This window comes from Phocoena phocoena, chromosome 16 (genome assembly GCF_963924675.1).
Source record: "Phocoena phocoena chromosome 16, mPhoPho1.1, whole genome shotgun sequence".
NCBI classification, from domain to species: domain Eukaryota; kingdom Metazoa; phylum Chordata; class Mammalia; order Artiodactyla; family Phocoenidae; genus Phocoena; species Phocoena phocoena.
In genome coordinates, this window is record NC_089234.1 from 7,349,236 (window position 1) to 7,364,327 (window position 15,092).

Genomic DNA, 15,092 nt, shown 5'->3' on the forward strand with positions numbered 1-15,092 from the left:
TAAGTCGTTGAATTCCCTCAATATCTTCTCGAGGCATGTATTACTTATTCTTGTTTCTACATATCAGATAGCTAGTACAGGATAGAGCCAGGATTCTTCTCTGGGTCTGACTCTAAAACTTGTTCTCTTCCTCTAGCGTATTTGCCTCCCAGGTCTAAGTCTCTGCCTTTATGGCATTTACAGTTCAGTTGGGGAACTAGGACTTGTACATCGAAAATTCTGTTAGAGAAGTTGGGCAGTTATTTTTAGGAGATCTGCAGCTCCCTGTTAGTGACTGTTGATCAGTGGACTGTGAGAATAGTGAGTCATCCTTCATTACTTTTCACCATTTCCCTACTTGTCTTAAAAGACTTATGTCATCAAGAACTGAAAACTGTGTCATTCCTCTGTGAGAGGTGGTGTAAGTTTTATATATATACACCCTCAGGGATACAGGGACAAAGGTGTTCTAGTTAGGGGCTGATTAGCAAGAGGAACAGTTTATTTATGAACGTTTTTGAAGAGATAAGTTTTATTAATCCTTAGTGCCATTTTGTATTTGGGCTAATAGTTTAATATTGGAGTCACAATATGAGTTTTTAAAAAGTGATAATTTTTATGATTTTCAGCTTTGGGGGCTTGTTGGGTTACAAAACAAACAGAATTTTTGTTTGTTTGGCAAATGTTATCCTAGTACTGAGCAAGTCTAGCATTACAACTTTTTCTTTTCATTTTTGTTACGGGGAGGGGTGGGGGGACAGGGGGAGGAGAAGGGTGGTTTGATTTAGATCAACATTAATCAACCATTAAGATTACTGTCTGCCTTGCACAAGATAACTGAAGACATGTACATAAACTTTCAACACAAATAACATTTTTGGAAAAGCTTTAATTTTTAACATGTAAAAAGTGAGAAATTACTTTAAAATATCTGTGAGTTAAACGTGTAAAATTGTGTTGCTTTTATAAACTAGACATGGGATCTTAAACCATAGAATCAGTGTTTTATAATTTATTGAGATCTTGTCTTCGTTGTTTTTCACATTAATATTTCTTGATTTTAAATATGTAATAGTATATAAGTACTTTTTTAGAATTCTGAGTTGTTATGTATATGCTATTTTAAAGCATCGATGGAACAAAATAGGCCTTCTGTGCAACCAGATTGAGACATTGGGTTGGATTCACTGAGAGCTTGGAGGGGGCCTTTGTTGAAAAGCTCCGTGAGTCACTATTGTGGGGGGTATGTGTGTTCCACTTGCAAAAATGTAGGACGTTTGGGGGGGAATCATGGAGCTGTTGATACGGTTAGGAAAAGGGAGTTGTCATCTCTTCTTATCAGTTTAATCCTGCTGGAAATCAGCCTCTCAGAGATTGAAATCAGGACAAATGGAAGGTCCAAAAATGCTAACAATAAATTATTAGTATTTTCAAGTAATATCACACTTTAAAACCCAGGCCAGTTAATGTCCCCAAGTTACTGAAACAAGTCATCAATACATTATTATTAAACTTAGTTTTGTTAGGTCATATGAATATATGGGTAACTGTGAAAGAAATTATGCAATTATAAAAGGGAGCAGTAAGTTATGTAGTGAATGCTGTTTTATTTGGATAAGAAGTTGGAATTGTAATTTTATTACATCAAAAGACACCCTTATTTTGAGGAAACTTGTTTGAAATGCAAACGAGACTTCTCTGTGGAGCCTGCACGGAATTGTTGCTTTTCATGATGATGTTATTGCTGCATAACAGGCCACTTCTGTGTGTATAGGAAGTGTGTGTGCAAGTCCAAAGGGATTGGAGGCCTGAATGGGTGCGTTACACCAATTAACAAATAGAAAGTTTTCGGAACATTTTGTTTCAAGCCAGGTGCACAAGTTCGAGTTGCTTTTTGGGACTGGCATTTATGTATTTGAGAATCAAACCTGACACTACTCTTGGCAGCTTGACTAAAGCCATTTAACAATAAGTACAAACTGTCCTTGAATGATTTTTTCCCTTGGTAGTAGCGACGAGTTTGCCTTTCTTCATCTGTGATTATGTGTGCAATTTTCTGGCTATTTTGGGGGAGGAAGGGAGGTGAACATATAGGAAAGATTTTTATTTTTGGTATGAATAATGTGTTTCAATTCACTTATTATTTATTTTTAAATTTCCATGATACTGTAATGCATTACTATATGTTGACCTTCATTCACATTCATCCAAAGTATAATAGAAACCTTAAAGTACCTATATGAGTTACTAAGTTTTATATGGCTTTGAAATAATTTTTCTTAAATTGATATGCAAAGAAATAGAGTATCCCTGCCTATGTGAATAGACTTTGATTTATGTTGTCTTAAATAATTTTATTTTATATATTTGTGTGTGTGTGTGTGTGTGTGTGTGTGTGTGTGTGTGTCTGGTAGCCTATAATGAAAATATATGTAAATGTGAAAAATTAGTTGCTTTCCAGATCAGCATTCTGCCACTGTGGGGAGACCTGGGTTTGATTTCCTATTTTTTACACTGTGAGCTAGAATGTATGTGCTCCAGAGACAGCCTTCTGCTTTGAGAGCAAGAGACCAAATGTCTTGTGTTCGCTGTAGTAACCTCTTTAGTTCATTGTGTGTGTGTGTGTCGGGGGGGCGGGTGTTGACGGGGTCTGAAAGGAGTCTTGTCTAGTACACTTCACTGGAAGGAGGCTGCCTATGACCTAGAGTTTGACTGTGGGAGATGAGGAGCGTGGTAGGTTGAAGGACAATTGCATAGTGGGAAAAAAATTAGGAAACCCTATCATTTCTCTTAGCTAGGCAGAAAACAGAGATGTCCTTAAAGAAGGGGGAGCACATGAGCATGTTTTATTAACAGTTAATGGAAGAAAATTAATGCTAATTTATTCTTCATACATACCATGCAATTTGTTAGAAAAGTAAAAGAATAGTTTGAAATTCTTTGGTCAATTGATGGATTCCTATGTTAGTGGCATAGAAATGAAACTCAACATTAAGCAGACAAATACCCAAGCCCACCAGCTACATAAATGCTGAATAAAACCAGCTCTACAATGGAACTCTGAAAAGCAAGGGGTAAGAAGCCTAATGAATGATTGAATATGACCTTAGCAAAATCCCTGGAGTGTTGTTGAAAGATCATTCATTTCCAGCTTAGATGTCAAGATGGGCTCCAGTAACCAGAAGAAAAAAGAGAGCTTGAGTCGGTACTTACTGAGTTTTAAAAATCTTTACAACACAGTGCATTAGACTGACCGTTAAAAGGGCTCCTCTAACAGCTCAGCATTTTGAGCTGTCACTGTACGGACCTGTGGTTTAGGCCCAGGGAAACCAAATTAAAAAGATAGGAATAATTCTCAAGACATGAATGTATCAGTATCCTGCTTTTATGGAGCAGAACTTCAGAAACTGGGATGTAGAGGCTGGCAGAATGCACTTTTGTCATGCTGATACCATTGTAAGAAAGACTTACAACCAAGAGATAATTGTGCCTTAAAGTATTTGCAAATTACTTGCCTGGTTTATTGGAGGAAGATATAAAAAAACAAATCTACTTTTTTCATTTTTAAGTGACCCTTCACGAAGAAATGATAAATTCTTCTATATTATATTTTTAAATATGTATTGTTATTACTGCATCAGGAAATGGTGTGTTAGTGAGTGAGCTTTATTGTGCATGCTATCCAGAAGCTTTATAAGAAAAGCGAACCTAACGTACTTGTTTTCCCAAATACCTAAAAATTTACACATGAGCCAGCAATTAGCATATTCTGGATATTATCTGAGGCGCTTAGAAAGAAATAATGAAATACTCTGAATAAGGGGACCATGAAGTGTACTTATCACTCTTCATTAACATAGTTACAGATGAAGCAGTTTATCACTATGTGATCACAGCAGAATAGAAGTGCTATTGGAATAGTTGTAGTTCCCTTGCTGTTGCCTTCCTTGCTGCTTCAAAGACGAGGGAGTACTCAGGATGAAGAGGCTAAATGCAGAAGAGAGTGGGTGCTGCCAGTTCGCATTTTTCTCCTAACCCCTCCTCTAATATGAAAATGTCAGTCCTTTGTTCCCATCTAATTTTAGTACATCCTGGCTAAAAAAATGTTAGGATGATTTCCAGCCATGGAACTTGGAGGGGTGGGGTGGGAGAGGGGAAGAGTAGAGGAAAGAGCAGTTTACATTCCATATCCGTCTGCCCTTCTGTGGCAGCATCTAGCCCCTGCTCTGCCCTTCTGTGGCAGCATCTAGCCCCTGCTCTGCCCTTCTGTGGCAGCATCTAGCCCCTGCTCTGCCCTTCTGTGGCAGCATCTAGCCCCTGCTCTGCCCTTCTGTGGCAGCATCTAGCCCCTGCTCTGCCCTTCTGTGGCAGCATCTAGCCCCTGCTCTGTTGATTTTCGTGGTGAAATAAATTTAGATGCACTGGGGCAGCACTAATGAGGTTTTCCTTCCATGTCCTTAACAAGAAGTCTAGTTGGAGTCTGAATGGGGAAAATCATAATGTGGTATTTAATAAAACATACTGGGCTGAATTAAAGAGCTGTTTGCAAGTTTTGGAAGAAAGGCCTGAAATTGTGAGTGAAAACTACATGTTATGTGGTTTATAAATAGAACCTTTGTGATTCAGTGAAACTGCTTTTATGCTATGTCTTGAATGAGAATAATATTTGTTGATTTTTGAGAATCAGTCATAAGCAAGTCAGAGCTGTTTATTCCCTCTGGAATATACTTCCATAATATATTCCATATCCTGAACCTCACTATGAAATAAGCCTCACCTTTCCAAAAGTTTGTTCATTTTAGTGAGCTAAGATTTCCTCGTGGAATCTTTATATGATAAAGACATTACATAGCCAGAATTGAGAGATCATTTTGTCAAGTCCAGTTGAATAACGACTTAATTTGCAGCAAGTGCAGAATCAGATTATTTTCTGAACTTGAAATTTATTTTGGTTCATTTTATAGTACCAGATAATTTATCTTTAAAATGTTAATAGAATAAATATCAGAGAGAAGTGATTTTTTTTAAAAAAATATGAAATTTTGGAGAAATAAATGATTGGAACCTAGGCAAGTCACTTTCCTTTTCTGGGCTTCAGTTTTTCTCTCTGTGAAACAAGGGTGTTCAGTAGGTGATATTTAAAGTTCTTTTCTACCCCCGTATTAGTCAGCTTGGGCTGCCATTGGCTCGGTGGCTCAAACAGAAATTTATTTTTCATTGTCTGAAGACTGGGAATTCCAAGTTCAAGGTGCTGATGAGGTAGGTTTCATTCTGAGGTCTCTTCTCTTGGCTTGTAGGCAGATGGATGCCATCTCCCTATGTGCTCACATGTTCTCTTTGTGCGTGCTTGTGGGGAGAGAGTGAGCAAACTCCCTCGTGTCTCTAATTAGGGTACTAATCCCATCATGAGGGCCCCACCCTCATGACTTCATCTAACCCTAATTACTTCCCAAAGGCCCTATCTCTAAATACTATTTCTTTGGGTGCTAGGGCTTCAACATAAATTTCTAGGGGGCACATTCAGTCCATAATAACAGCTGAAATTGATCTGAGGTTTAGAGAAAGCTCACAAAATAGATTTCCACTATACATGGGGCGTTTAAATACTCCATTAGTTAAATATCAATTGTTAGGTCACTTTCTGATTCTTATAAACCAAACACTCTATTCATGTATATGAAAAAATATGTGTACACATAATAAAACATTTGAAGCAATCACATGATTGTTTTTCAGTCTAAAAATGTCTTTGTGCATTCATTGGTAAACTTTAGGTTTGAGTATTGATTGCCTCTGATATATGTTTGATAATTCAGTTTGTATTCATTTGACCACAGAGTTGTTTTATCCGAGAAACTCAGAAATTTACATCTAATTTTTTAGTCCCATCTTAATTTTATATAAAATTATGATAACCTGAAGAATCTCCCTAATTTGATTCTTCCCTACCCCAGACACACACACTACCACTATGCACTCACAGATGACCTTATTTACCACTCGAAAGGCCCTTGGCTTTGAGATTTCTACCTTCTCATGCTATACAGAGTGTAGTACATGGGTCTTTCCTTCTTATGCCTTCTACCTCTTTGGGCTACTGTCAGTCTGTCCTAAAATTGCTTACCCCCTCAATGAAAATGAAGTATCAATATTTTAAATGCGCTGGCAAAGTGCCTAATGTATAGTAGATACTTATTTCAAGTTGGTTTCCCTTTGGTACATTTCTTTGAAGCAGTTTGATATAGTGGAGAGAGAAGCAGTTGTGTAGACTCTACATAATAGGCTTGTGAATTAAATGAGAAAAATAAATGTAGATCATCTTAGCATGATTGTTAGCGCACACCAGTGCCAAATAAATATTCTTTTCTCCAAGGAAACCTCCCCATCAGAGCCAATATATTGAATTGTTCAGGATTTTAACCCTCAGTGCCACTGAGTTAATGTATTCAGTCCCATTGTAAGGCATTTGTATTTCAGGAGTGATTAGATGAGTGAAGAGAGGCGGATGAGTGGTAGATAAGTAAGAGGGAAGGTTTGGAATAGGTGGGCCTTTCAGAATGTCTTAAGAAATCATACTGTATAGCTGCTGTTTCTTTAGTCTCTAGATAGGGCTGATGCTGAAAGCACCTTTTTATTTAGTTAAGGAATGAAGGCTAGATATCCTAATTCTGGATTTTCTCGAAATGTCCTTTATGATGTGTTTCAGCAGACTCTAAGAATACCCTTCAGGTTTAAGATCATTATCTGTTTTAGAGGTAGTTATTTAGTAATAAATGTAGGTATGATGGGGAAAATGTTAATGTGGATGCATTTGAATTGAAAACAAATGGTCAAGGATAGGGTGCATCTTCCGTGTTAGGTCTGAACACCAAGGCATTGTTTCCAGTGACAACTAACAAGGGACCTGAGAACAAATCCCCCAAATGACCATGCCTCAGGTTCACTGAGTTGTTAAGTTGGGTTTGGGTTTTTTTACTATGCATTTAGGAAGCTGCGGGCTAAGATTTTATCATTGATTTCCACCTTGCATCATCTAGATTTGATTTCTTTGATCAGTGAGTCATGTTTGTTTTCCTTGCTGTAAGTTAACAGTACCATTCACAGTGGCATTTTAAAGTTTGATGTTGGGCAATACTTTAAGTAGTTTATCTGATTTGACCTTGGTTTATGTTGGAACTGACAGTATAGTATGTAAAGTACAGTGAATCAGTTGTTTGTGCTAGTGTAGAAGACACTTGGTTTTCAGATTTGTTTATTTATTTAACCTTTTTATTGGTGGTTAAATGAATGTTTCGATGCTTAGAGTGCTTGCTATCACTATAGAAATGCTGGCCAGAGCAGTGTCACTTTCTCTAGCTAACCTCAAAGAGTTTAAGTCTTTGAACCATTTAAAAAAAGTTCTACAGAGATGAGGTCAATACGATATGATGTACGTCATCAGGATAGAACATAATCAAAGCTTCGCTACTTTATTATTATATTTTTAATACATTCATTTATTTATTTTTGGCTGCATTGGGTCTTTGTTGCTGTGCACAGGCTTTCTCTAGTTGCAGTGAGTGGGGGCTACTCTTCACTGCGGTGCGCAGGCTCCTCATTGCAGTGGCTTCTCTCGTTGCAGAGCACGGGCTCTAGGCGCGCAGGCTTCAGTAGTTGTGGCATGTGAGCTCAGTAGTTGTGGCTCACGGGCTCTAGAGCTCAGGCTCAGTAGTTGTGGCGCAGAGGCTTGGTTTCTTCGCGGCATGTGGGATCTTCGCAGACCAGGGATCAAACCTGTGTCCCCTGCATTGGCGGGTGGATTCTTAACCACTGCGCCACCAGGGAAGTCCAAAGCTTCGCTACCTTTAATTAGGTAGTTTAACATTACAAGGGTTGAATAACTTGTTTTTTTTTAAAGTTTATTTGGGTGTTGTCAGGTCTTAGTTGCAGCACATGGGATCTTCACTGAGGCAAGCGGGATCTTTCGTTTTGGTGCGTGGGCTTCTCTCTAGTTGTGGCGTGCGGGCTCCAGAGTGTGCGGGCTCAGGAGTTGCAGTGCACGGGCTGTCTGCTTGCGGCGCGCAGGCTTAGTTGCCCCGCAGGCCCATGGCATATGGGGTCTTAGTTCCCCGACCAGGGATCGAACCCACGTCCCCTGCATTGGAAGGCGGATTCTTAACCGCTGGACCACCAGGAAAGTCCCTGAATAACTTGGTTTTGATCAAGGTGTTTCTTGTTTTGTTTCTATGTGAAAATTAAAAGATGTAAAGTGATATTTAAAATAGCATGCCAGCTTCTCATTCATATCAATTCTTTTCTGTTTCAGGTCAGCTGCAGGTTATGCTAGGACAAAATAGGCAAGGCTGGTCCTTCTTACAAACAGTAATGGGTATGATAAAACAATATCTTTGCTTTCGGTTAATATAGAAGATTGACAAAGTGACGAGAAGAGTGAAGAAGTTCACAGGCTAATGTAATATGTGGGGCAAATGTTCTTTTCATACTGCTCCCAGGGATATTCTACCATTGGAGCCAGGGACTAATTTTTTTTCTTGATATTTTAAATCCAAAGGATTCAGTCTTCAGATTGGGTATTTAAACTCTATGAAATCACAAGCTGTATCTTTCAGTTTCCTCTTACCTACTGAAAATGAAATTCACTCATTTTCATTTTTCTGGGTAATAGGCAGGATAGCGGTAGCTTTGAGCATATCACTAGGGATGAGTTAAAAATAGATTTTTCTTGAGGCAGTGATTTATATGGCAGATAGTTGATAGAAAAATTAAGTTAAATTTTGGGGTTAATATCTCAAATACTAAATCTGAATTCCACTAAAGAATATATGAGAAGGGACTTCCCTGGTGGCGCAGTGGTTAAGAATCCGCCTGCCAGTGCAGGGGACACAGGTTTGATCCCTGGTCCGGGAAGATCCCACATACTGCGGAGCAACTAAGCCCGGGCGCCACAACCACTGAGCCTGTGTTCTAGAGCCCACGAACCACAACTACTGAGCCCACGTGGCACAACTACTGAAGCCCACGCGCCTAGAGCCCGTGCTCCGCAACGAGAGAAGCCACCACGATAAGAAGCCTATGCACCGCAATGAAGAGTAGCTCCCGCTCGCCGCAACTAGAGAAAGCCTGCACGCAGCAACAAAGACCCAACGCAGCCAAAAAAAAAAGAATATATGAGAAAAAAAATCATTTGAAGATGATAACGTAAACATTTAGTCTGAGTGTGCTGTTGAAATATTTTCTATATTAAATTCAATGTATAGCAGTATGAAAATGCTGTAACTTGTTTTTAGCTGTGTTTTTGGTGGAGTAACTGAGGCAAACTAGATTATAGGTGACTAACCATGCTATAGTGATACTAGTTAGATACTAGTTAGATCAGCTAAGATCATAAATAGATCAGGGAAAGGCCAGGAATTGATTCTGCTTTTGAATCTTAGTATTAAAATAGTAAAAATAGGTTTGGGAAGTTTTACATATGTCAGTAACTTTGAATATAGATTTACTTTGTTATATTTATTTTTGTTTATTTCCCATGCATAAACTTTTCAGTGTCTCTTTTCTCATGTTTGAGTTTTCTTTTAGCACATAACACTAATAGCTACTATTAACTTTGCAAAGAAAAAATAATATCAAATTGAAATAAGTTTTAACTGTTGCTCTGTTCTTTTTAGCTTACTTTACTCAGAGCTCTTCCATCCAGTGAGTTGCAAGCGTGACATTTGCTGTGTTTTCAGCACCTGCCAACTTGGAAACCAGGGTTTGTGCTCAGGACTTAGGCTTACAACCCACACTTTGTGGTGCACAATGCCGTCCCAGCTGGCATGCTTCTTACCTCAATGGTGCTAGACGTTCAGTTACAAAGCTGTGCAGATTCACATGCGCTGATTTCAATAGGCATTCCCCTTCAAGCTGCTTTCAACTCTCATTTTGTATCAAAGGAGTTAGATTGGTATCATTAAATTCACTGCTGTGCTTATTTTTCAATGAAAATAAATTCATTTTATTTATCTCTTGAATCAAAAAATAACTGTCTTCAAGAACCAAAGTACCTCTTTAAAAAGGTGTGTATATATAGATATAGGAGATAGATTTATAGATCTATATCTATATATCTATATCTATATGAGATTCCAGCCAGGGCTGTAACTCATTTTCATTAGTGGAAAGGTTTCAGAACAAAAGACAAAAAGAATAGAAAGGAAAGAACAGCAGGACTAGTGTGTCATAACATGCTTATGTAGGTAGGGCTGTTAGTTGTAGCTGGATCATAGGTGTGGGAACAATTATAGAACTTATTTTTCTGAATAAGCTGCATAAGAAAATTGCCCCCATAGTAGGTTTAGATTTTTGGCTTCCATCAATAACCAAAAAGTTTACATAGTTTTAAAAGAAGTGTATTTCGCTGACTTGTTTTCAGTAGCCAATCCCTTTGAAAATGTTTCAGGTGGACTTCGTGATGTCTATCTTCCCATCATCTATTATAAGCAATTTTAAAAGGTTCTCCTTTAAGAAAGATCTTTTCATATGTAGAAAGGACAGTGTGAAATGTGAATGACTGGCTTTTAATACAGCAGTTGTGACAGAGAGGCAGTGGCTTTTGGAAGCTGAATAAAGGGGTTAATGCATACTGCTGTTGGGTCCAACGTATAACACGTTCGATGTCTGTTTCACTCACGTTGTTAGTCTAAAAACAATGTTATTCTCAGAGACAAACCAGTTTACCATTTTTTAGTGGTGAGCTCTTTTTACAATCATAGGTACAGATAAATTTGATGGGAGAAACTGAGCAATACTGACCGGTACTCGCTCAGACTTCAAAGCTTAGCTCCTTGGTGTCTGAACATCATATTTATCTGGTTCTGAAGGCACAACAATAAAACACCCACCAACTACCACGGACATTTCTTAGTGCATGTCAAAACCCAGTCTTTACCCTCCTCTGCACAAATGTGCTTAGGTGAATACTTTTATTAGCTTGCTGATACAAGTTATAGTTGGTTACACCCTTTCTTAATAAAATACACTCTTATTGCCTCCTGTTGCTTAAGAGCTTTAAACTTGGAATGGGGGAACCGTCTAGCCTAGAATGCTACTCAGCTTGTATCTCCCAGGCAGTGTTGAGTGGACATATCACACATACCATACAGACAGGCATTCCTTCTTTTGGTAGTTCTGCTTTGCGGGGAGCCGGGAGCCAGAAGAGCCAGTATTGCCGTGCTTTCTCCCTAGGTTCCATATATTGGTCTTGGAGTGAGATTGTATGTAATCCCTAGGCTTGTTCTATGGCTTAACCAGGTTAGTGTTGGTTGATGATAATGGAAAAGTTACAGGTGATCATTTTTGGATTATTTATGGATTTATTCCTAAATTGGCCTATGAATTTGCATATTGGTGTCTGGTTGTGCTCCAAATCTGGTTTTGATTTGGTTTTGACCTTTGAGGACTGAACAAAGGTAGACAGCTTAGCCCGCCCCCCTTCCTCCGACTGCAGTTTACATAGTTTTAAGTCCAGAGTTTGACTGAGTTTATATTTACTCTTTTGAATTGAGCAACTCTAATATACAAACATTTGGGTAGGATTTTTTATAATAAAGAACTATGTAGTATAGCCCTAAAAAGTGGTGTGTGTTATATCTATAGGACTTTATTACATGATATGGGAAGGCCTATAGTATGGAAGGTTAGTGGCACAGGCCTTAATGTATATTTTTAGTCTTTGGACATTCAAATTAAGTATATGAGAAATAGCTATTCATTGGTTAGTAGCAGAACTCTTGAAGCAGATAGTTTAATTCTCTACACTTTTAAGAAAGCCTCAGAACCAGAAAAACAGGCTGCTTTAGGTTAGAAAGGAGGCGGTACAGCAAAGGACCTTGCCATAACCACAGTCCTTGGAGTTTTGTGAGACTAAGATCATCCTGAAAGCAGCAAGAATAATGGTTGCAATAATTGTTTCCAGGTTTGGGACCCCTGAATTTTGTTTTTTAAGTTGACCCGATGAACTAGTAATTGCAGGAATAAACTGAATGCTTACCAGCAGGAGTCACTCTAGGCCTCCTAATAAAAAGTAAATTAAACTATATCCTTAAAGCTCTCGAATGCTGAGGTGACGCTGTGATAAGATGGCATTAGGGCAGTGTAGCAGCATTCTCAAATTATCCCTTATGCCCTTCTTTGTTCAATCTAGGAAGACTTGGTTCTTGCTCCTTTCAGAATTGGCCCTTGATAAATTTTTTTAAAGCCGTGTTTATGGATAAAGAGATCAGTACCTTACTGTTCTGCATATTAGCTCACTTTGGCTTTCTCAGGATGAATTGACCATACCCCACATCATCTACTTGAATGAATACTCACATCCTTCTTCTGTTTGTTGTCCATCCTACAGTAGAAATCTCTAGAGTTAGCTGTAGTTAGTGTGAAAGGAGATGTTAGCTCGTGGTTTTCTGAAAAAGAATGGGTCCAGTGTGATGAGAAACTGAAATATTTTAGCAATAGCCATGAAATATAATAGTTTCCCAAGTGTACACAAGCTCAAGAAGTTAATTGTTCATTTATGTTTGATACTGGGATTGAAACATTGGATTAAAACCAATTAAATGTTCCTAGAAGCAGCAGAAAAAGTTTCCTGATTTATGAATAGAACCATTCAGATGGCGCAGACACAATCCATGTAAAGTAATGAGGTGTTTTGTTTTTTTGGCAAAGGAGAACACAAAACAGGCATAGGGAGTTCTTTTCAAAAACCTTCTCTTTTAAAAAATCTCTTTTTGGATAGATACATGGTTAATAAAATAACATACACCAGTAGGAAGGAGTAATGGGAAATCTAGGGCTTCACTTCACAAGGAAAACAATCCCCCTCCCCCAGGTGAGCAGCACAATGAAAATACTTTGCTTATTCTATCAGGGTTACATTCCTGAACTTAAGTCAACATCCTAAGTTACAGAACTAAACATGCTCTGCTTCTGCTTAGCAACCACAAATCCTTCCTTCACCGGTTGCACGTATTTTGGATGTGGCTTCTGAAGTACACATTCCTTTATTTCGATCAGCACCCCGAATTAGGAAAGTAGCGATTTATTTTCCGAAAGTGTGACAACACTAACACGGTCCCCCCTCCCCTACCGCCCAGCACGCCCTGAAATCGTTTCCTTAAAACCTCAAAAACCCAACAACCCGGAAGCTGGACGTCTTAAGTCCACGCGGCCCGGGGTTTTCATCCCGGCTCGTGCGGGGGGCGGGGGGAGACGGCCCCGGGGTCTCTGGCTCGGGGCCCGGGCAGCAGTGGTGGTGGCGGCGGCGCGGCCGGGGGCCGGGGCCACTTCCCGCGTTCCGGGGCCTTGCAGGCGCGAGCTCGGCGAGCGGCGCGCGGCTCGGCTCGCAGGACGCCCTTTAGCCCCGCCGGCGGCGCGCCGCGACCCCCCCACTCCCCGCCCACCGGCGGCTGCGCGCACTGCACACTCGCCCGCCGCCGCACGCTGCCCGGCTCCTGCACGCCGCCGCGCTGAGCGCCCGGGCCCGCGACGCCGCCCGCAGAGCGCCGGACCCAGCGACACGCAGCCGCGGTCGGGCTGCCCCGCGGCGGCGGCGGGCGCGGGCCGCCTGGCCGGGGCCGGTTAAAGGGACGAGTTGCAAACAGTTCAGGAAGTGACAAGTCGATTTCCTCCTCCCTGGGAGCCGCTCGGTACAAAGCGCTCGGCGCCGGCAGAAGAGCGTGCGCGCGGCGGACGATCCGCGGGCAGCCTGGACGACTTGGCGAGCGCCGGCGGCAACGGCGCGGGGTCCGCTCTCGGAGCGTCCCGCCGCGCACAGTAAGCGACCCCGGGCCGGGCGGCGGCGTTGGCGACCGGGGGGCCGGTCCCGAGCGGAGGTCCCTGCCGTGTGCGCCCCAGCCGCCGGCTGTAGGGAGCCCGGCTCGCGTGTGTGCTGGCCTTGACCTTCTTTATTTTTATTTTTATGTTGCTGATTTCCTTTTTGTCCGCCTTGTTTCGCGTTGGGTCGGGTGGTTTCTCGGGGGCGCTGATTGTCGCCGCTGGTGCATGCGTGAGACTTGTCAGAGCGCAGCCAGGGGAACGAGCCAGCCCGGCCCCTGCGGAAAAGTCTGCGCTTCCCGGGGCGGGCGCGGGGACTGCTGCGCCCGGGGGTGTCCTCCTCTCCACGTCTCAACTTGAGCCCTGGCTGCGGCAGCGGCGAAGGCGCCGAGCCCCGGGACCCGGGCGTCCCGGCTCACCCCGGAGTTCCCGCATCGTTTGCAGACAACTCTTTTGTTCGCGGAAGTTTGCGTCCGCCACCCCGGGATGCGGGCACGCAGCGGCGGGCTCCCCGGCGGCTGGACCGGCCGGGGAGGTCACGTAGGGGGTGAGAGGGCGTTCTGTCCCGGGCAGGGGAGGCCCCCGGGGTCGCCGCGGCGGGGACTTGCGGAATGGGGGCTGGGGGGGGGTGCAGGGGGGCCGTGCCGGCGTGGCTTTTGCACATGGCGAGAAGGGCCGTCCGGCACGGGCACACTGGTCGAGTCACATTTTTGCCAGTCCTTGATTTCCAAGCCCGTGGGAGTCGTCTTCGCCGCTCGGGCTTTCTCTTGGTGGGGCGGGGACGAAGAAGGGGAGGATGCCCAGAGTCCCGGGGAGGGCCCTCGGTCTGCATTGCCCCAAATGCCTTCTCCGGCACCCCCCGGTTCCCTACCCCCGCCTGCAGACTTGGGGAACAATGCTCGTGGCTCAGGACAAGGCGGCGGAGCACCAGCGAGTCTCGAGAGCCGGTTTGCTCGCGTCCCTCGCCCCCGGACGCCCCCTGAAGCCAGGCTGCCTCCATCTGACCGCCCGGGTTCATTAACACGTACTGTACTTCGTACGATGGTGAACAAAGAACAGCTCTTTGCGGCATTTGATGAATGGGATTCTGCCTCCTATAGGCCACACTCTGAGTCTCCCATTCGTTACAGCATCCGGACTCGGTGGTGTTGGGCAAGTGGCCCCCGCGGTGGGCTGCATTCCGGGCCCCGGACCTGGGCAGGGCATTTGTGCCGATGCCGCCTCCGCCACGCTCGTCTTGCCGGAGCGGGTGCAGATGGAGCCAGGCTGACGGTTGTTCAACAGGAACAAATGTTTGTTGAATT

At 42.6% G+C, this 15,092-nt stretch overlaps 1 protein-coding gene across 1 annotated transcript; it reads right to left on the minus strand.

Moving 5' to 3' along the window:
* Positions 1-13,193: 13,193 nt before the first annotated feature.
* LOC136136590 (proline-rich protein 2-like) lies at positions 13,194-14,788 on the minus strand. The gene is made up of 3 exons (XM_065894801.1): positions 14,660-14,788; positions 14,208-14,406; positions 13,194-13,876 (listed from the first exon to the last, which is right to left on the minus strand). Exons 1-3 carry the CDS (start codon positions 14,786-14,788, stop codon positions 13,194-13,196), a joined length of 1,011 nt encoding a protein of 336 aa, XP_065750873.1.
* Between the last annotated feature and the right edge of the window lie 304 nt (positions 14,789-15,092).

Coding starts and splice junctions, on each gene's coding strand:
- LOC136136590 (XM_065894801.1), bottom strand. CDS start 14,788: ATGGAGGCAGCCTGGCTTCAGGGGGCGTCCGGGGGCGAGGGACGCGAG. Junction 14,407..14,659: donor CCCCAAGTCTGCAGGCGGGG/GTAGGGAACCGG, acceptor ACCCCCCCCCAG/CCCCCATTCCGCAAGTCCCC. Junction 13,877..14,207: donor AACGATGCGGGAACTCCGGG/GTGAGCCGGGAC, acceptor GGCTCCCTACAG/CCGGCGGCTGGGGCGCACAC.